A 22,127-nucleotide genomic window follows, 5' to 3' on the forward strand; every position below is an offset into this window, starting at 1 on the left:
TAATATCCTTTGGTCATATTGATCTGCAAAACACTTTGGAAGGACTCAGTTAAAAAAATAACACCCAAAAAGCACAACACGTTGAGATGTGTCCAAAACCCACATATAAAGGAAAATAAACTGAGGTTTAAACCTCGAGGATTCATTAAGCAAGGTTTAAACCAGTCTATTTTCTTTTGGTATGAATTGAGCCTATTTTGTGTTGTGTCTGACTCTGCAGAACTTCTCCCCTTCCTTACTCCCTCAGATTGTGAGTCAGCTTTTAATTTTTCCTACAGTTATTAATAACTTTAATATTAAACAAGCTATTTGTTGCTTAACTTCAAACCCACCTTCCATTCTAAAGCTTCTGATTTAATCCCAAGACAACTCCAGAACCATCAATGTCTCTATTCCAGTGATTTTCCTCCTGAACACTTACAGCACAATTTCTGACACCTTGCAAGAAATTAGGGATTTTTTTGCTCAGCTTTCAGGAACTGGCAGATCAGGGGAACTGGCAGATCAACTACTTTAACATTGGAATGTTTAATGAAAAAATTAATGTTATTAGAGGTTTGTAACTACAGACTGATTTGTACCTTCTCTCTGAAGAACAGGGACAGTTCTTGTGCAGAAACACCCAAAACCCACACAGGTCTCACACCAGACTGAGCAACTAAGCAGGAAACCACAGCCCACAGACATCCACACTCAGGGACAGCAGGGGAGGGTGAACAGCAGGTAAAATTCTGGTGGCAGGAGGAAATCAAGTCTTTTTTATTCAAGATTTCAGTTTGAACTCCTGATTCCAGCAGGTTTGACCTACTTGCACTCCTTGGATGCCAAAGCACAGGAAGGGGCAATTTCAGATTTGCAATCAGAACCAGAGCTCAAATTTACCCCTGAAGAGAGTCTGCAGACTGAGGTGATTCAAACCCTGAGCTGGAAAGCTAAGTAGCGTTTTGTTAAAAATAAAACAAAATAAAAGTCAACTGAAATCCCCAAAAGACAGACTGGAGAATGTTCCAAACCCGACCATCTAAATCGACCACTTCAGTTATTTTTTGCCACACTCAAGTTAGAAAATGGTTCACTGAACACTGAGAAGGAAGGGTCATTAATGAGTCCTGGGTTACCTTCAGCTGATTGTTGAAAATATCAATTTCCTGCAGTTTGGATCGGGTTTCCTTCTCCACCTCATCCAGCTGGTCCCGGAGCTGCTGCCGGGCCAGCTCCTTGGCTTCCAGGGCTCTTTTGATGGTAAGAAGAGAATCTCCTGGTTTTAAACACATTGGCAAATCATTATTTCCTTATATGGAGCCCACTGGGTCACAGAAAGCCCCGGTTTTCAATATGGAGCTTGTGACACACAAAAGCAATTCCAGGGCACACTGGGAGGAGGGAACGGGTCCCACCCAAAAATCTACTCACTGTGCAAACTGTTCTGCTGGACTTGCTTGAGCTGATCATTGAGCAGCTGCTTTTCTGGGATCAACCTCCCCAGCATCTGCTGAGACTCCTGGATCCAGGACAGGGAACACAAGCACAGAGACAGGCACGGGGTGAGCGAGGGGTCACTTCAGCCACAACAAACAACTTGGGAACAGAAAGACAAATATTTACAGTTTATCTGAAGGAGAGAAAATTAAGACTTTCCCTCAAAAGGAATATATTCTGGCCAAAAGCCATGAAACATGAGCTCTGTGAGGTGAGAATCCTCGAGTCCTCAGTCTCTGGACTTGGTGCTTGTGGAAGGGGATTATGATCTTTGTCACACTCAACAAGTGTAAGATTGTGAACTGATACGTTACAGGGGTCCCTGCAGATGAGAAATTCCTCCTTTGGTGGATCATACCTATATATACATTTATATTTATGTTTCATAAAGAATCCTTGCTCTTTCTGGAGGCTGAAGAGCTGCTTCACACACCTTTCAGCAGCCTTGACCCCCAAATTCAAGTTGTCAAACACGTCACAGCAGCAGGAGGGGAAAGAGCTTCTTTTATCAAAGATCATGAGTATGGACACCCCAACTTCCAGACAAACAGAGCAATTCCTTGGAGCAGCTGTCTGGAATTGCAGGCTTTTGAGGCCTCAGCCAGCTGACAGGTTCAATCTGCCAGGAGGGATTGCAGGTGACATCACCCCACCCTAAGAACAAATGTCACCTGAGTGCTCAATCCCACAGTGAGTCCCACAGAGGTTGTGGAGTCCCCATCCCTGGAAGTGCCCAATTCCAGGTTGGAGGGGGCTTGGAGCACCCTGGGCTGGTGGAAGGTGTCCCTGCCCATGGCAGGGGCTGGCACTGGATGGGCTTTGAGGTCCCTCCCAACCCAAATCATGAGTTCCACGGAAAGTTGTGGTTTTTGTTCCAAGATCACGGGATTGGCTGCACTGACACGGCTCCAGATTGTCCCACTTTCCTCCTGCCAGGCCTTGACTGGGCTCTGCAGTGCTCAGCTCACATCTGATGATTATGCAACGACTGCAGCCTCCTCTAATCTCCTTATGTTCCAGCAAATATCCTGAGAAGGCACAGCAGAGTCAAGGACTTTAGGAATCCCCAAAGTAGCAAAATTCAGCTGGAGCAGAGCTGACTGTCCAGCTGCTCTGCCCAGGGCACCTCTGAGGCCCCTTCCAGCCCAAAGCACCCCCTGTGCCTGGGAGTCTGAGAACCCTGCAGGTCATCAAACAGCAGGATGGGTGTCAAAACAAAACAGGATTTACAGAAAGAGTTCTTCAAGCACAGAAAGCACCCCAGGACAGCGTTTCAGGGTGGAATGAGATCACCACCTCGGGTGTTTTGCTTTCAAAGGCCAGAACACTTCCCAACTCCAGATTACTCAATCCACTGAATAGTTTGGAGAGTGTGTAAGGACAGAGAACGCCAAGGGTCAAATTCTGTTTCCTGAAATCACAGACAACCATTGGAATAAGAATCTATCCAAGAACATCCACCAGATGGTTTTCCACATCCTTTCCTTGTACTGGAGAAACAGATGAAAGACATTAATGGCACCACTAACTCTGAAGTTTCATGCAAGAAGAAACGTCCAAGAATTGAGTAACGTCCCACATGGCAGAGAAATCAAACCCCAGTCCCTGCCCCTTGAACAAGGGAGAGTTTTCTTCAAATTCCTTGGGAGCCAAAGGATTCATCAAGGAGAAAAACAGTCCCTGCAGGTAATAAGCAAGTCACAGATCAGGGGTTTGGAAGGGAGGGTCCTTCTGAACATCCCTGGAAATGCCACTCGACCAGACAGATCCAGGTAACCAGCACAAACTCCCATTAGCCAGGATTAAGTGGTGCACAACTTCTGCCACAAGTTTAATGAAGCTCCCTCTTGAAGCTAATTAATAGGTTGAAGAATAATTACTCCTTTGAATTGACTCATCTTTCCATAGGGAGTTTCAAGTGTATTAAACTAAACTATTTCCAAGGGAAGGTACATCACCCTTCTGAGATAATGCCAGTGCTGACTTTTTAACCTCTTGGAGAGTTTGGAGGATTAAAATCTCCTTTTTTAAACCTCACTGATTTAGTCTGTCCTCTACAGATGAGACAGAAAAATTGACAGGATATTTGAAAAAATAATGGGTTTTTTTTCAGAAAAAATCTTGTAGGTTCTCCCCAGATAAAATCTGGCCGTTTCTCCTAAGCAGTGACACAGTTTTTGGGACAAAAACACCTCATGTGACACTGTCTGAAATATCAGTGGTGGAGATCAATTAGCACCTGAGGGAAGGTATTACCACAGAGCCACAGCTATTGCTATAAAATCACCCCAACCCCAAAAATCCAACAGGACAGCTGCCAGGGAAGGCAAGAGTGGAGCTGGACTGGAGCAGTAGGATTAGGGTTTAAATCAGGTTTTACACCTGAGCCCTCCTAACCTGAGTGTGAGATTCTCTTTGCAGAGGCAGAAACACACTGAGACACCCCCAGGACAAGCCAAGAATTAATTTCAAGCAATATGAAATGTGTAATGAAGAGAAAAGTCCCTGAATTAAATCCCACAACCCCCTGGGAACCTTTACAAACCTCAAAGCACATTCTCTCCCTAAAATCAGGCACCTCCTCAGTTCCACTTCCATTCCACAGAGAACTTCAGATGGAGCAGCAGGAAAGGACAATGCCAGGGCTAGGCCAGGAACTAACTGGCTTCACTGGGAACTGCAGCTTTGGAAGTTCATTATTTTACAATTAAAAATGGATCATCCACAAGCCATTTCACTGAAGTTGAGTCTTTCTCCCAGCACACAAACTGCAACCACCGCCAGCAAAATCCACGCCCTTCTCCTCGTCCTCCCAAACATCTGAGGCCAAACAGTTTCTCTGCTGCTCCCCACAGCAGGATTCCAGGAGGATGAAGTGATAAGCACAGACACAGCTTCTAGTGTAGGCACAATTCCTGGATGGGTCTGAAGAACATTAATTTCCAGGAATGACAAATTATCTCCAAGGATTCTTTCGGGGCAAGGAACAGCACACCCCATGCTGGGGCAGCTCTGCTCAGGATATCAATGCCAAAATTCAAGGCTAAGAATAAAATCAGAGAAGGTTTTCTCACCTGTAGCTGCTGCTGCAAATGGGTGATTTCTGCAATTCTGAGCTCTCTGGATTTGTTTGTACTTTCAATTTCTTGTCTTTGGGTCGACAGCCGACACCTGATATCCTGAAGTTTTCCCTCCAGCTGGTTCCTTTTGTCATTCTTGAAAAGGAAGGAGAAAGAGCTCTGGTTTTATTTTTACCAGAACGTTTTGTCAGGCGAGTCAGGATCTAAAAAGTACTTTTATTTCACATTTACAACCGAAATTCCAGCAAATAAACCCGGCCATGGCACAGCAACTGTCACACTGTCACTGCCACACTGTGCCTGGGTGTCTGACCCAGGATCCATCACTTACCAGAGCTTCCAGCTCGAATTCCAGGGTTTTCTTCTTTGCCTTCAGGACAACAATGTCCTCCTGCTCCTTGTTCCTCTGGTTGAGCAGCTCCTGCCGACGGTTCCGCTCCCACTCCAGCTGCCTCTGCCTCTCCAGCTCCCGCTTGGCAGCCTGGGGCATTCCAGGAGAAAGGGAAAAATAAAGCAGAAAGGGAAATTTATATGATTTATATAATTATATACAATAAAACATACGATATCTAACTCAAAAATACATTAAAAATAAATAAACATAATTGCTAAACACATATAATTGCTATTATAATTCATAATTGCTGTTATAATTAATATTCTAATGAGCAATTAAGCCATTAATAAAAACACACTCCTAGGCTGCTCTGTGCCTCTAAGCACACAAATTGCTCAGTGCTTTAAGTGCTCACTGAGATGGGGCTCCCCTGCACAGCAGAGATGACTAAAGAGAGAATCCCTTCATTTTCACATTTCCCAAAGTCCAGTTTTCTGATTTACCAACTTGTTTCATATTAAGACTCTGAAAACACTCCAGAAAAGTATCAAATTCCTTTCCAACCCCCACCACTGGACACCCTGCAGCTTTGCAAAGAACAGCCAAGTGCTCTGCACTGGACTCATCATTGTTTGGCAGTGGGAGAAAATGAGATCTTTTTGAGTTCCCCAGGGTGTGTTTCCTTTGACAAATTAAAGACCTGGCCCAAATCACAGGCCAGGTTGGATGGAGCAGCCTGGGCTGGTGGAAGGTGTCCCTGCCCACGACAGGGGTAGGGACTGGATGATATAAAAGGTCCCTTCCAACCCAAACCATTCTGGGAGTCTATAAAATCACCTCATCACTGGAAAATCATGAATGCCATAGGTTTTTCTTCATCCACTCAAGCATCCCTTTATATAAAATAATAATCATCATTATTATTTTTAAAGGAGTCAGAGGTCAGGAGCACGCTGTCCTACACTGAAACGTCTCACCCGTTCACTCCACAGGAAAAATGAAGGGATTGCTGACTCTTCCTTACCCCCAAGCCCCCAGAAATGTGGGTTCATGCTCCCAGTGTTGCTCAGTCCCAATGCCAGCCCGGTCCCGAGTGCCCATCTCCCACCTGGTCCCTCCCCAGCCCCCGACCCAAGCTCTGCCCCACCGTTACCTCTCTCCTCTCTATCTCCTTCCTCCTCTCCTCCTCCCTCTGCCGCTCCAGCTCCCGCTGTTTCTCCAGCTGTTTCTCCAGCTCCAGCTGCCTCTTGCGCTCCTGCTCCTGCCGCTCGCGCTCCTTCCTCTCCTGCTCGGCCCTCTCCAGCTGGGCCAGCCGCTCCTGCTCCTTGCGCTGCTGCTCCAGGAGCGCCTGGCGCCGCTTCTCCAGCTCCAGGTTCCCCCGCTCGAAGTTCTCCCGCTTCTTGTCCTCGAACGTGACTGTGGGGGGTGGGACAGGGGGCAGAGAGGGGAGTGAAGCTGTCACTGACTCACACCAGTCTCTATGATGTGAGTCCCAGTGCTGAATCCAAGTGGAACGAGCTCCCAGCAGGAGCAGGTGCTGCTCCCCACTGTGGGTAATGGAGCTCCACGGGTCATTCTGGGGTTGAGCAGTGTGCTGGTTTGAAACCCCCCAAAATCCAATTCCCAAGTCCAAGCCCCCCTCCCACAACTCACCCCAGTGTGAGGGGTTTTCCAGACACAACACAAGACTCACTATGGGGGGAAGGGAATTATATTACAATCATTACACAAATAAATATTATAATACATTATATACACAATCCTAACTACTTCTCCTATGATAAAGCAATATATTTACATTGGATCAAATCTCTTTTCCCTCCAATAAAAGTTCAGAAGGGAAGAAGGAAAGATCCCTTCCACTTTCAGGGCAGCAGTCTCTCTCTTCTCCCATGCAGCAGCTGGAGTTGGAGTTGTAGCTGGATCTCTTTCTATCACACACAAGGGGGTCTCCTCTCACCCCTCTCAGCCCTTCGACTCCAAGCAAAGGTCTCTGGACTGCGACAGTCGGGACAAAAGCTCCCTTCACCACGTCACATCACGGGGTGTGAGACATCCCATGAAGGTCCCTTCCTCAAGGGGTCGAGTTCCCTCGAGTCAGAACATTTAGGGCAGCTTTCAGTTCAGTCTTTGCCTTAAGTGTTCTGTCAGAGCTCCTGTGCTCTGTCTCAGTCTGCCAGCCTGGCCAGCATTTACACTGTCGAGCCCCTCAAACCCACATCCTCAGGAAACCAAGGTGTGCATTTCCATCCCCCCCTTCCTCAGGCTTCCAGGTCTGGAAGTCCAGCAAGTGGAGGTAATTTAGGCAAAGCATTCTGCAGGTGATCCTCTGTGAGGACACAGGACCACTGGATAACTGCAGCAGTCCCAGAGCCAACACTTCCATCAGAGCAAGGCCAAGGATTCAGCTGGTGACATCATCAAAAAGCCATCATGCCAGTGACCAGAATGAACTTAAACTTGATATTCTCCCAAGATCACTCATTACTGCCAGGAAAGAAGTGGCTCAAGTTCTGGAGCAGCTGAGCCCAGGGAGTCTGGATTCCTGCACACCCACATCCTCACCACTGGCCTAAAAGCGACCTCAGTTCCAGCAAGGTTCCCTGACATCCCTCTGCAGGATCAGGGATTGTCCTCCCTCCAAATTACTCTTCCCACTTCACCTTCTGTTCCTTTTCATACCCTCTGTGTCCCACTCTCACACCCTGCAGTCCAGATTTCTCTCCCTGCATGCCCAACATGGACATTTTTGGGATGCAAGGCAAGAGACAGCACATATTTCCTCCCAAGTGTGCACACACTGTTGGACACATCAGTCCAACAGCTGCTGAACCAGCTGAATTCTTCTCAAGTTTGTCCCCTTCTCCTGTTGCCAATTCCCTTTTCTCTTCCTTTTGTTCTCTTCCCAGAACTGCTGGAGGTTGTATAAAACCCCCACTGTTACACGGACTGCAAGGAAACGGGGCTCTGTGGGAATACTGGGATCTTTTACAGAGCACCCAGGCCAGAGGATGAAGGCAGCAGAGAGTTTTCCTTGCAGTCCTGGAACAGGGATGCAAAGTGCTGCCTGTGGGAGTGCAGGAGAGGAGCAGCCTGGAGCCTGTTCCCACCTCCAGTGTCACCAACACAAAGGAGCAGGAAGGAGCTGGACCCAGCAGTGTCTTGGTGATGCCTCTGACATGTCCCAAACTGCTCTGCAGAGGCAGCACTTCCCAGTCAGGATGTGGAACCCCCAGCAGGGGCCTCATGGGAACATCCCTCTGGGAGCACGAAATATCCCTCCTGGCACACAAAACATCCCTCCTGGAACACAAAGCATCCCTCTGGGAGCACGAAATATCCCTCCTGGAACACAAAGCATCCCTCTGGGAGCACGAAACATCCCTCCTGGAACACAAAGCATCCCTCTTTTCACCTGCTCACCTGGTAATTTCTTTTCCAGCTGCTGCTGTTCTTCCTCTAATGCTGGTTCTTCTGGTAACCTTTGGTCTACAGACACTGAGCTGGCAGCAGATATCCCACTGCCAGAGCGGACTCTTCTGCCAAGAAAACAGGGATTTCAGGTGCTTAGGACAACCTATTCCTGCCCAAATTATTCAGGATTAACGAGGAAACCAAATTCAATGCAATGATGTAACATTTCATGATGTTTAATATTCTTTCAGAGGGTTTTACTCAGGCATTCCCTTAGGATAACATTATTCCCCAGAGTCCCAACAGCTCTCCCTGGGGACCTGAGAAACCCAGTTCCAATTCTCCATGAAACTTCCCAATATGTCCAGCCCTGTTCCCAAAATCTCTCCCCAGTGCCCAGTCTGGAGCTGGTTTTTAAACTACAGCACAAGCAGCAGAGACAGAGGAAGAGCTCAGTACAGTCAGGCTAAAAGCAAGATCCCAGGTGGAATACACAGAACAATGGGAATCTTCAGGAGGACACCTGAAGCATGCAGGATGCAAACATTTCTTTCCATTATAATGGACTGTCTTCCCACCCCATTTCTTCACCAAAAAAAAGTGAAATAGAGAAAGAGAAGTGATGAGTGACCACATTTTTCACAGATCCAGCTGTACCAAGGGGGCTGAATGTGGTACAGTGTGGATCCATAACGTGCCTGGAATTCCAATACATTCCATTTGCTCCAAGGAAGTGTAAGCTTTAGATTCCTATGGCCAGACTAAGCAAGTTTTGGAAGGTGTGTCAGCATAAAGCACCCACCAAACTGTTCTGAGAGGACAAGGACAGGGGTCACTGCTCAGGCTGCTGTGCTTTACACTCCCAGGACAGCTTTCCCAGATGGAATACAAATTCAGGAGTGAGGTTCCCAAGTGTTACCTAAAGGAGGGTGGGATAAACTCTGCAGGCAGTGCAGGGGGCAGGGGCTGCCCAGCCATAGCTCCATCAATGAGGTGCATGGCCAGGATAAACTCCTCAGCTGTCAGCTTCCCATCCTGGTCGATATCAGACAGATTCCTTGGGGAGGGAAGGGGCAAAGTAAGGAAATGAGTAAATATTAAAAATCACCATTCAAAAGCATCATTTTAACATATTCAGTTCCAAATTAATTCATTTTTTTCCACTTCCTTTTTCCACACTACTTTTTTCCAAAACAAACGAAAAGCAAAACCCATATGCTCCCCTTCTTCCCATATTTCTCATGGATGTCTGCCTTGAAAGCAGCCTTGTAGCCATGGCTTCTCCTTCTCCTGCCCTGAGTGCTGCCTGCACCACAGGGAGAAGGGACATGAACCAAGGGAGTTCTCCTGAACAGCTTGTGATCATCCACTGCCCAACATCACTCAGGAAAGAACCAGCTCAGGTGTTTGGCAGAACTTTTTGGTTTGGTCTCCCTGTTCCCTGGAGGCTCCCCCCTCACATTCCTGAGCTCCCACTGGCATTGAAATCCAAGCCATTAACCTTCTGGTCCTGACAAGCACAAAACCACTCTGGCATCATGCATATATTAAAAATCATGGAGTAACAACCCAAACCAGAGCTCCAACCCATGGACAAAATGCTTTTGCTCATGTTAGGGTGGTACTGGATAAAATTAACAGCCTAAACTTTGTCCAGGGACAGGACCCAGGGAAGGGCTGGAGCTGGGACAGGGCAGGCTCAGGGTGGATCTCAGGACAAGGTTCTTCCCCCAGAGGGTGGTGGGCACTGCCCAGGCTCCCCAGGGCAGTGGGCACGGCCCCAAGGCTGCCAGAGCTCCAGGAGGGTTTGGACAATGCTCTGAGGGACAGGGGGGACTGTTGGGGTGTCCTGGGCAGGGCCAGGGCTTGGACTGGATGATCCTGGGGGGTCCCTCCCAGCTCAGGATTTGTTTCTCTAGCCTGCTGCACTCCAATCAAGCAGGAAAATCTCCCGTGGTAATGTGACAATCAAAGGCAAAGAAGGGATATATTATTTTGATCTCCCAAGGGACAGGACTTTGTTGATGGGATTTAAATTTGGAAGACAATTCCAGCCTCATTTGATCCTTGGTTTGTGCCACTGAACTCCACAGGCTGGAGACAAGAACGAGCCAGGAGAATGAAAATCTAGGGTGCAAAGAAATAATTGCTCAGCTCCTCCAGCAGCCTGGGTGCACATTTTATCAGGAACTCCCAGGGCAGCTGAGAGGCCACACTTGCCTTTGTGTGTCTGAGTGAGTGAGTTCAGTGCCAGCACAGCCTGATAAACCCTCTGCTCTCCCAGAGAACAGCACCTGCAGCTCCACTGGTCAGGAAAGGGACCCACATTTAGGACAACAAGAGTTGTAACATCCATTCCTTATCTCCATGGATATTTTGGATGTCCAAAAATTGGCATTTTGGCAGTTTGAATGTCCAAAATTGAATGAGTTCTGTGCAGAACTCCTGGAGTTCACTGGTGGCTGACCCCTGTCCACACAACCCACTTCAAGGCTGGCAACAAGCTGAGTGTTTTTTGGAAAATCATCTGCTGGATGATTGGGCTGGTTTATTTTTATCCTTTTGTTATGAAACAGAGAAGGGAAGAGTGGTTTTTAATAATATATAACAAAACCATCAGTGCTTTGCAAAGAGAGCAAGTGCAGTTCAGGTGGGTGAGCTCCAATGGTTTGCAAGCAAAGACTCATAAAGAAGAGAAAGTAATTAGGAACAATTTCCTATATGACAATAAGAATATCATAAAGCTCAGCAAACAACAAGCTGAAAGGAAAAAGAGAGGCTGAGACCAATCCTTTTAAAATCCCTTATTGTAAACATCTGTAACTGCAGCCCTTGGGAAACCAGCCCTTCCAAACTCATGGAAAAGGCAGAGAAATCCCATAGGAAGTGTGGCTCGGGTTAAGCTTCCTGTTGTACAACCTGTGCAAAGGTAAAGGTTTCACTGGTGCTGCCTCACACGGGGGCAGGGATGTGGGAGGCACAGGGTGCTGGAATCTGCTCTGCCTAAAAACCCCTCCCTGAACCCCAACTGCCTGAACATCACACAGAACAGGCTCCTGGTACTTTTGGGAATATTAATAAAGACACAGAAGTGCAGCTTTTGTTTGATAAAGTAACACACGAAAAAGAGAAACATGATTTATCAGAGACTGAAAATGGAGAAAACCCCCCAGAACCCAGTGCAGAGGTTTAAGAACAGTTTGTGTTTGGGGGGCAATGAACAGATTTATTTTTACCATATTGTGGCCAGCTGAGCCTGGGGCAAACTGGACTGCATGAGGATCGTTCTGGCTTGGGGACCTGAAAGTGAAACAAATATTAACAAACAAACAAGCAACACTGCAGAGATGTGATCAGCATCTGTTATTTGTTATAACAGGTGTTATTTGGCTCCCCAAGTAACAAATACATTATCCTTCCCTTCTGCACAATTACCATGGAATCCCAGACTGGTCTGGGTGGGAGGGGATCTCAAAGCCCATCCAGTGCCACCCCTGCCATGGGCAGGGACACCTTCCACCAGCCCAGGGTGCTCCAAGCCCCGTCCAACCTGGCCTTGGACACTTCCAGGGGCAGCCACAGCTTCTCTGGGCAAACTAAATAATTTAGATTAAAAACCAAAAAGCTCTGAAACACAAACAGATGCACCAGAACTGGGAAAGCTCAGCCAGGGAACCAGTCCAGGTTCTTGCTGGAACTGGCCAGGTGCTCCCAGCAGAGGGTGAGCTGAACACTGGAAATGGCTGCACAGGTTCTCACAGAACCCACTGTGCCCTTTCCCAGAATGATTTCCCAGGGTCAGTTTATTTGGCAGAAAACAAGGGAGAGATGGTGATAAAATGATCCCAGCTACGATGAATATCCACTTCCAAACAAGCCCATTAATCACTGGGGAGAGTGAAACAGGAGAACAGTGATGAGTCTCTTACTATGTGAACAGTGAGATTAAAACTGGCCTTTCCCAGCTGGAAAAAGGGAGACAACAAAAACTGCTGCAGTACCTGTCAAGTGTCCACTCATGGTTTTGTCGTGGCTGTTGAAGAGCTGCCGGTACTTGAGGCGTGAGGACTGAGGGACAGCCCACTCTGCGGCGGGGGGAGCGCTGCAACCACACACAGGGGGGTCAGGGGGGCCAGGGCAACACCAGGGGTCAATCACACAGTCTCAGAAGGGTTTGGGCTGGGAGAGGCCTTAAAGATCATCCCATCCCACCCCTGCCATGGGCAGGGACACCTTCCACCAGCCCAGGTTGCTCCAAGCCCCGTCCAACCTGGCCTGGGACACTTCCAGGGATCCAGGGGCAGCCACAGCTTCTCTGGGCAACCTGGGCTAGGGGCTCAACAGCCTTACAAGGAGGTGAAGTGCTGCACAGAAATCAAGTTTTACGCCTGAAAAGGTTCTTTTCCCCAGTATTGGGAAGGAATTCCTGGCTGTGAGGGTGGAGAGGCCCTGGCCCAGGTTGCCCAGAGAAGCTGTGGCTGCCCCTGGATCCCTGGAAGTGTCCCAGGCCAGGTTGGAGCAACCTGGGCTGGTGGGAGGTGTCCCTGCCCATGGCAGGGGGTGGGATGAGATGAACCCCCACTGCAGGGGGGTCTCCCCTGAGGGGCAGAGGGGCACAATCCCCCCCTGCGCTGCTGCCCACGCTGGGGGATCAGCCCAGGGCACAGGGGGGTCTGGGCTGGGCCATGTCCAGCCTCTCCCCCACCAGCACCCCCAGGGTCTTCTCCCAGGGCTGCTCCATCTGCTCATCCCCAGCCTGGATTGACCCCAGGGATGCCCCAATCCAGGTGCAGCACCGGCACTTGGCCTTGTTAAACCTCAGGAGATTCCCAAGGGCCACTGCTCCAGCCTGTCCAGGTCCCTCTGGATGGTCCCATCCTTCAGGTGTGTCCCTGCAGCCTCAGCTTGGGGTCACCTGAAAGCTGCTGAGGGTGCCCCAGAGCCCTCTGTGTCACTGGGGAAGGGATCAGCTCCCACTGGTCCCAGTATGGAGCCCTGGGGACACCACTGATGGCCAGCAGGACTCTGAGCCTTGAAATAATCTAAAAGCCCTAAATCTAAAAAGGTGATTTTTCACTCAGAACTTGAAGAATAGAGAAGAACCAAGTGTGTGGAGTGCATTTAACATACGAGAGCTATTAAACAATTTGCTTTTAAAAACAACCAAGAGTTGTCAATTTGAAATGATCATTACTTGTGTTGTCACACTTCCAGGAGTGTCTGTGCAGTACTGCACAGCCCATGTTGTGTTTACAGGAGCAAAGGCTTTTCTAAAAATTAAGTTTTTAAGAGCTTGGGAACAGTGTCAACACTGTTAATAGTTAATTATTGTATTTCCATGATTTCCTGCTCCTGGAGCATTCCCTGTAAAACCACAGCACCCTGTGATAGGCTGGAGTGGTACCTCAGCAGGGATTGGTTTCTGCAGGAAATATTATTTCAGAAAACAACTTTGTGAAAGAGAAGGGAGTCTTTCCAAGTGTGGGGGACCCAAATGCCCCCATTTCCCCAGCCCCTGCCCCACGACCCACCTGGGCACATCGAAGGACTGTGCCTTCTGCAGCTTTGCATTGAGCTGAGCTCCTGGCCCGGATCTGCTGAAGGAAGAACTCTTTGGCAATGTGGCTGTGAAGGAGAAAACAGGGATTTATCAGTGCTAACACTTCAAACTGGAGAATGTCCAGGGCATTCAGTCAGCTCCTAACACGACACAAGCACTCTGGGTCTGATGGGATCTCTTTAACAGTATAAAGGTAAGGGAGTCCAACAGAACAGGGGGAAACACGAGGGCTCTTCCCTCGTGGTTTTTTTTCATTTTGCAGTTTTCTGCAAACCCTGTTGACATCAAAATACATTGTGGATAAACGATCTGGAGCCCAGTATTTTACAGCCCTCCTAACCAGCAGTACTTAACAGTCATAAAGAGACAGGAGAGGCCCAATTTCCTGGCACCAGGTGATTTCTCCGAGCGCTGTCCCATTTTCTCCCCCCCAGACTCCTGCAGTGGGACACATCCACACTCCTCCTTCAACTCTCCTCCCAGTGCCACCCAGTGCCACCGGGCTCGAGCCCAGCCCAGTCCTTACCCAAAGGCATCCTTAGAAAGGCTGATGCCCCGTGTGCTGCCCTCTGGCTCCAGGGGGGAGGCAGGGCAGGGTTAATAGCAGAGAGGGAGCGGAGCGTACCGGGGTGAGCGAAAGCAGGCAGAGGCTGGATGACAGCGGGGGCTCCGTTAGCCAGGGGAGGGACGGCGGGGACCGAGGACACTAACGGGGGGGACATCCCCACCACCGGCATGGAGGCCATGGGCACCGGGGCCACGGAGCTCAGGGGGGGCATGTTGGCAATGCCCCCGAGACCTACGGGCGAGAAAGGAGAGAGTTGTGCTGGGTGAGACACTGGAGACAACGCCTGCAGCCTCCACAGGGTGGGGAGAGAATCCCAGGGGGAACCTACACCCCCCAGGGCAGGGGGAGCAGCACCCCGCTGAGGTGTGAGCACAGAACACCACCTGGGTGCTGCACTGCCCCAGGAAGTCCCTGAGGGTTTCCTAAGAGAGGAATTGTTGGCCTGAGCACAGAACACCACACTGGGTGCTGCACTGCCCCAGGAAGTCCCTGAGGGTTTCCTAAGAGAGGAATTGTTTGCCTGAGCACAGAACACCACCCTGGGTGCTGCACTGCCCCAGGAAGTCCCTGAGGGTTTGCTAAGAGAGGAATTGTTGGCCTGGAACTGAAGGAAGAGCAGCACCGTGAGCTCCAGGCAGGAATGAACCCCCAGCCTGCACAAGGAGCTGCAGGATCAGTGCTCCCAGCTCTTGCTGGGATGAAACGGGGCAAAGCTAATGGGGACAGCACAGTAATGAGTGTTTTAGGGGTGAGCAGAGTTACAGGGAGAACAGGGAGGTTAAAAAGGGCCAGTCAAGCCAGTGGAAAGAACAAGCAAACAGCTGGGATCAAGTGTACAGGGAATGAGAGAAAGGGAATCCCAGATTTTGCTGATTTTTGTAGGGGGTTAAATTTATTCTGCCTTTTCTCACTTAAACCTATATTTGCTCTGTCCAGTTTCATTGTTTTTTTAAGGTTTTATTTGTGACTTTAAAGCCTGAGCGGCAGCAGATCAAACCCCATTGCTGCAGGCAGCTTATCAGAGGCACTGTTCCCTTTTCTTAGGACATTTAGGTGGGAGATTGGGAAGGAATTCCTGGCTGGGAGGATGGGGAGGCCCTGGCCCAGGTTGCCCAGAGAAGCTGTGGCTGCCCCTGGATCCCTGGAGGTGTCCAAGGCCAGGTTGGACGGGGCTTGGAGCAACTTGGGCTGGTGGAAGGTGTCCCTGCCCATGGCAGGGGTGGGACTGGATGGGCTTTGAGGTCCCTCCCAATCCAAATCAGTCTGGGATTCTCAAGCACCAATAAACCTGAGTCACAGGAACAACTAACCCAGAAAGGTAAAGACCCTCTCCCTGCAGGACACAGGAGAACATCAGTGTGTCAAGCAGGTTTGCCTTCACTTGGTTATTTTCCTTTCCCCATCCCATTTTCCCTACTCTCCCTTGAAATGATGGTGACTTTGGCAGCACTTAACCCCCAGGGCTGAACCAGCAGCTCATGCCAGAGCAGCACCATTCTTAAAACAAAAGCAGAAGGTGCTTGTAAAAACTCAAGGAAAACAGAACTAACCTTGCCAAGGCTGGAGATGCCGTAAGGCCAAGCTGGAATCTAAACTCCAGTACTCTGGGATGCACCAGCCCTGCTGCCTGAGCCACCTTTTGTCTGGAGCAGTGTCAGGCCTGAAGCAAACAGGACCTCAGCTCATGGTACTGTGCTCAAAGCCCAGTGCAGTTTTGGGGGGGGGGGGGCACATGCAGCACCTGGCTTTGAGTTCACGTCCCTTTAGAAGCTCTTTTTCCTAAAATTTTCTTTCAGAAACTGCCAAATGTCCCCCCAGTTCAATGGGGGTGCTGCAGTGCAAGCCAGAAGGAGGACAGGGGAGCTCACCAAATCCTGGGGCGCCGGGCAGGGCGAGGGGCGGCTGCTTCATGACGGGGGGCAGAGCAGAGGGGAGCTGGTACCCCTGGAGCTTCAGCTTGATGAGCTTCATGGCGATGGAGAACTCCAAGGGATCCATCCTGCCATCATTGTTCATGTCAGCTAGAGCCCTGCAGGACACACAGTCACAGCCTGGGATCAGCAACTGCAACACACCCGGATGGACATTCCAGGCTGAGGAAGGAACAGAGCTGGGAAGGGGCTGGAGCAGCAGGAGGGGCTGAGGGAGCTGGGGGGGCTCAGCCTGGAGAAAAGGAGGCTCAGGGGGGACCTTCTGGCTCTGCAACCCCCTGACAGGAGGGGGGAGCCAGGGGGGGTCGGGCTCTGCTGCCGGGGAACAAGGGACAGGAGGAGAGGGAACGGCCTCCAGCTGTGCCAGGGGAGGCTCAGGTGGGACAGGAGGAGGAATTCCCTCCTGCAAAGGGTGGTGAGGCCTTGGCAGGGGCTGCCCAGGGAGGTTTGGAGTGCCCACCCTGGAGGTGTCCCAGGAAGGCCTGGCCGTGGCACTCAGTGCTCTGGGCTGGGGGACAAGGTGGGGATGGGGCACAGGGGGGATCCATGGGCTGGGAGGGCTTTTCCAACCCCAATGATTTTGGGATTCTGACTAATTCCCACTCAAAATGATTATGCCAGGCTAAAAATGATCATGAAACAAGACACTATTTAAGCTGAGAGCTCCTTGATTTCTTTCCTGGGGTGAATAAAATTTTTCAAGTGGCTTTTCAACTCCTGAAGGAATTAAAATGAGGCATCGAGAGAAGGACCAGTGGAGTTGTACAAAAACTCTGCAAAATGACACCAGTGAGACTACACAGTCCTCAAACAGCACCACAGAAAGCAAATCCCTGAGTTTGCAAATCTGTACTTGAGCTACACTTAAAATAAAACACTCTTTAAATCCATGAGCTTCACCCCCTGCATCCCATCCACGAGTGTGCAAATGTGTTTTCAATTAAACAATAGCACTCGAGATGAAACATTGAGCCTGGACCTTGAATAGGCTTTCAAGGAAAGGAGTCTGACTTAAACAGTCTGCTTTTTGTTCCTTCCCCTGCTAGTGAAGAAAACCCAGCTCAGCAGGGAGTAGGGGTGGGAGCTTGGGGGGAGAAGCAGGAAGAAGAATGTCAGTCCCTGCCATTGCACACCAGAGAAACCCAGAGCAAATGCATATTAAAATGGAATCAGCTGTAAACTCAGTTTTAAACACCATGCTTGTTTCTGTGTTGGAAGAATTAAGCACAGATTTTGGTGTTGGAATAACACAGAATGTAAGTTCATGCACATATTTCCATGTCATGGATGGTCTGGTTGAACTGGAGCTTTGTTTCTCATCAAATCCCTCCTAAGAAAGTTTTCATGCAAGTGTGTGAAAAGTTACCCAAAAAGTACCACAGTGACTTGACAGCTGCTCATCCAAGGACACAGCCAGGGAAATGCAGTGGCAGAATGGAAACCCTCCAACTCCAAAAAAAGTCCAAAAACTTGAAAGAGGCAGATCCCAGCAGGGGTTTGCAAAGGTCAGCCCTGGTTTAGATCACCAGCAGCACGAGAGACACTCCAAAGCTTCCCAGTTCTCCTAAGACAGCATTTTCTGAGCTGTAGCTGTTCTTAATCCACGAGCTCTGATGTCCTGGGACTAAATAACAGCGATGAAAATCTGGGAGCAGCGTTTAAAGGAAGTCTGGAGAGGAAACTGTCAACACTGAGGCTCAAATATTTATATCCTTAAAAAGTATGTGCTGCACCAGTGCCTGAAAGATGGTGAATCATGGAATGGGGTTGGAAGGGACCTGAAAGATCATCTTATTCCACCAGCCCAGGTTGCTCCAAGCCCCGTCCAACCTGGCCTTGGACACTTCCAGGGATCCAGGGGCAGCCACAGCTTCTCTGGGCAACCTGGGCCAGGGCCTCCCCACCCTCCCAGCCAGGAATTCCTTCCCAATATCCCATCTATCCCTGCCCTCTGGCAGTGGGAAGCCATTCCCTGTGTCCTGTCCCTCCATCCCTTGTCCCCAGTCCCTCTCCAGCTCTCCTGGAGCCCCTTTAGGCCCTGCAAGGGGCTCTCAGGTCTCCCTGGATCCTTCTCTTCTCCAGGTGAACACTCCCAGCCCTCCCAGCCTGTCACATAATCAGCTTATCTGTTCAACCTCAGTGGCTTCTGCACCTGGCAATTCCTAATTCATCAAACATAAACCTTTCTCTGACTGAGCACAGGCAGAGGCCCTCAGTGGGTTCCATCCATGGCCACGACAGTGCAGGAAGAGCAAAGATCCCTCCATGGGACCCCCCATCTCCAGACCCCCTTTCCTGCTGGGACACAGCAAGTCTCTGCATTCTGCACCAGGAACACCAACTGCCCAGGGATCAGACACTTTGATGGGCACCAGGTTCACTGCTTTCACTGAACTCCAATCCACAGAATCACCAGCAGCTTCTCATTCAACATCTGACCTTCTGGGAGCTCATTTACACCAAGAGCTTCATTACACAAATTACCAGCACAAATTGCACTGAAAAGGATTCTGTGCAAACCCCAGAATTCACACACAGTCTTACAACATCCCAACAAAAACCACCTTCTGACAAAATCTTCATGCAAAAGTAGGACCAATTTCCATTTCTAATCACAGAACTCGGTGTGAGACTCAGATTTAGCAGAACAAACATTGCTGGGATGCAGCGAGTGGCTGCCAGCAAACAGCCCCTCATTCCACTGCTCTGCTCCCAAGGACATTTGGAATAATGTGGTGCCCTTAAATTGGTTTGGTTTAAGGTCTGGCCGGATCCAGAGCAGGGCAGTAAATGGATTAAACCCTGACTGACTATTCATCAGATCTTAGAGAGGCCAGCCCTGAGTTTATTTCTAATGACAAGGGCTCAGCACCATCCCAGGGCTCAGGGGCTGACAGATCCTTCCCCTATGGATCTTTTCCTGCTCTTTTCTCTCGTCTTTCCTGCAGAATGCAAAGACAACTCGATTATTTTTGCATTTCTGAGGCACAGAAACTGAGCACGTGCAGTTTTCCCATGAAATATGCTCATAATTAACACACAAACCATCTCTCCACGAAAACAGCCCAGTGTTAGAACAAGGAAATCTCCCTGCAGTTCCAAAATCTGGATTTATTTAGCTTTACATTCCCACATTGGATCACACAATCCCATGTTGGGCCATAAAACTCAGCCCTAAACAGAGAGCAGAAACGAGGCCTTTCCCATCAGCCACGTCCTGGATCCGTGTGGAATAAGTTACAGCTCCCAGAATTCCCACCAGTTTTGCCCCCACTTGGACACCAAATGAGGAAGGGTGGGAGGGAAGCAGAAACAGGGAAGTCCCCCAAAGGCTCTGCTCTGTCCTGGACAAGTAAGTAACTCCAAATGCCTGGAGAACACGTGGCACTGCTGCAGTTCTCCTTCCACTCCAGAGGGATGGGACACTCCAAAGGGGCTTTTGGAGGCCCCCCTTCCCAAGGGCTCTAAGGAAAGGCAGATTATTGCTGCTGAGGCACAGTTACCTCACAGGCCCAGCTCAAAGCCTAATTAGAGGCCTCTTAATTGATCCCCAGCTTGAAGGAGCCCAGAGCTGGTAAAGGGTAGATGAGTGCAGGAGGTGTCACACAGACCATAATTCTGCCACTCCTTTGCTCCACTGAGGGCCCAGAGAGTTATTTTATCTTAAAGGAATGAGCAGAAGGGACACAGGAGTTCTCAGTGCTAAAAACCAGGGACCTTCTGTTTTTAAGGACTGTAAATTCTGGAAAAGCTTTTATTAACAGCAGAAAGGAGAGATTTATCAGGTATATTCCAGATATATTCCCTGTGTGTCCATCCAGCTCCAACTGATCCTTTAGGAAACAAAGGCCAGGCTTTTATCAGATCATCACAATCAACTATTTAAAATAAATGGAATAACTAAGAACAGGAGAACACTTCCAAAATACAACACACAGACAGACACTTCCATGTGGACTCCCCATCCCTGGAAGTGTCCAAGGCCAGGCTGGACAGAGCTTGGAGCAACCTGGGCCGGTGGAATGTGTCCCTGCCCATGGCAGGGGTGGGACTGGGTGGGCTTTAATGCCCCTTCCACACCCAAACCATCCTGGGATTGGGATTCTGTGATTTCTTGGATCAGAAAATTAATTCAGGAGTTTTACAAGTTACTCTAACTCAGAATAACAATTTTCTTTCTTTAAGGACTCCTGTCCACCCCTTCTCTCCCTCTAACAGTCAAATGCCATCTCCAACCCCCAAACCCATCTATTCCAGAAGGAAAGGCTGATGGAAAAGCAGTTTTATGCAGCTTGTATCTCTCAGAGATTTTGGGCTTATTACTCCAGAACTGCCCCTCTAAAGCACTCCTGGATCTGTACACAGATTTTTACTTCAACATTTACTTCTCTTAATTCAGAGTTGATTCAAAAAATGAGAGAGACAGAGAGAAAGGAATGTTAAAATGCTGCTTTATGATTTACAAAGGCAGCTTGAATAAGTTTTAGTTCAGCTTCATTAACAAAAATGTGCAAGTTCAGGTCTTGTCTCTATGACAACTCCAGAGGGAGTGGAATGATTCCCTTCCTCTCAAGAGCCTGGAAAACTGAATAATTCAGAGAGGGAGAGATCCTCAGTCAGACTATTTACAACTGTTCAGTTCTGTGATCACCTATTTAAAGGCAATGCCTGTGGAAGATTTTTGGAGAAAGGATGTCTTGTTTAAGACAAAACTTCTTTCCTTGTTTAATTCAGAGGCCAGAGAAGCTTCAAAGGGACATTTGAACTTTCACTGAGTCTTCAGCAAATAAGAAAACCAGACCAGCTCTGATATTTGTAAGATGAAGATAATTAGAAAAGAAAATAAGCCTTTGATTTAAAAGCCATGTGAATCTGGGCATGCAGGTTTCCAAAGGGAAAAAGTATTTCTCCTTGGACACTTCCAGGGATCCAGGGACAGCCACAGCTTCTCTGGGCAACCTGGGCCAGGGCCTCCCCACCCTCCCAGCCAACAATTCCTTCCAATATCCCATCTATCCCTGCCCTCTGGCAGTGGGAAGCCATTCCCTGTGTCCTGGCACTGCATCAGCAGGTCTGAGTCTGGCAGGTGGAGCAAAAACACCTCCAGTCCTGCAGGAAAAACTGGCACTGTGGAAATCCTTGTGCTGTGCCACACACAGGGATGCACATCCCCATCTGGCTGAGCTCACCAAGGAGCAGGAAAACTTGTGAGCTTTCAGTGACTCCAGCTCCAGTGGAGACACTCTCTGCCAGTCTGAGCTGCTGTAACAAATCCCACCCTGCCCAGGCTCTCCCATCACAACATTTTCAGTGCTGCTCACTGTGCTCAGCAATTGTGTTAGTCCAGTTCCAACAAAGCTGGAAATATTGTCATTGGAAAGGAGGGTTTGAAACTGCCAAATTTACAGATTTACAAATGCCATTTGCAAAGGCTCCCTGCTGCCAGGGCCTGAGCTGGGCACCACAACACAGCCCCAGCACTGCAGCTTTGCCTTTGGAGAGCACGGGGAAGGAGCTCAGGGACACCACAGAATCCCAGAGCCACCAGGGTTGGAAGGGACCTCCAGGATCATCCAGTCCCACCCCAGCACCACCAGGATCACCCCCAATCCATGTCCCCAAGGGCCACATCCAGACACCTCTGGGACACTCCCACACACAGGGACTCCCCACCTCCCTGGGACACTTATTCCAAGGCCTGACCACTCCTGCAGGGAAAAGTTGTTTCTGATCTCTGATCTGAACCTGCCCTGGGGCA

At 49.2% G+C, this 22,127-nt stretch overlaps 1 protein-coding gene across 6 annotated transcripts in view; it reads right to left on the reverse strand.

Moving 5' to 3' along the window:
- ITSN1 (intersectin 1) overlaps window positions 1-22,127 on the reverse strand; it is a 100,111-nt gene that overhangs the window by 49,749 nt on the left and 28,235 nt on the right. For 5 of the 6 annotated variants that reach the window (XM_064647160.1, XM_064647161.1, XM_064647159.1 and 2 more), the window contains exons 5-16: window positions 16,307-16,467; window positions 14,496-14,669; window positions 13,842-13,935; window positions 12,312-12,412; window positions 11,547-11,610; window positions 9,230-9,367; window positions 8,320-8,435; window positions 6,050-6,312; window positions 4,891-5,040; window positions 4,554-4,694; window positions 1,414-1,501; window positions 1,119-1,258 (exon numbers count right to left, since the gene is read on the reverse strand). In XM_064647160.1, the coding sequence (XP_064503230.1) occupies window positions 1,119-1,258; window positions 1,414-1,501; window positions 4,554-4,694; window positions 4,891-5,040; window positions 6,050-6,312; window positions 8,320-8,435; window positions 9,230-9,367; window positions 11,547-11,610; window positions 12,312-12,412; window positions 13,842-13,935; window positions 14,496-14,669; window positions 16,307-16,467 (1,630 nt within the window). The remainder of the gene's footprint in view (window positions 1-1,118; window positions 1,259-1,413; window positions 1,502-4,553; window positions 4,695-4,890; window positions 5,041-6,049; window positions 6,313-8,319; window positions 8,436-9,229; window positions 9,368-11,546; window positions 11,611-12,311; window positions 12,413-13,841; window positions 13,936-14,495; window positions 14,670-16,306; window positions 16,468-22,127) is intronic. The other variant, XM_064647162.1, reaches the window with a different exon arrangement.

This window comes from Pseudopipra pipra, chromosome 2 (assembly GCF_036250125.1).
Source record: "Pseudopipra pipra isolate bDixPip1 chromosome 2, bDixPip1.hap1, whole genome shotgun sequence".
NCBI classification, from domain to species: Eukaryota; Metazoa; Chordata; class Aves; order Passeriformes; family Pipridae; genus Pseudopipra; species Pseudopipra pipra.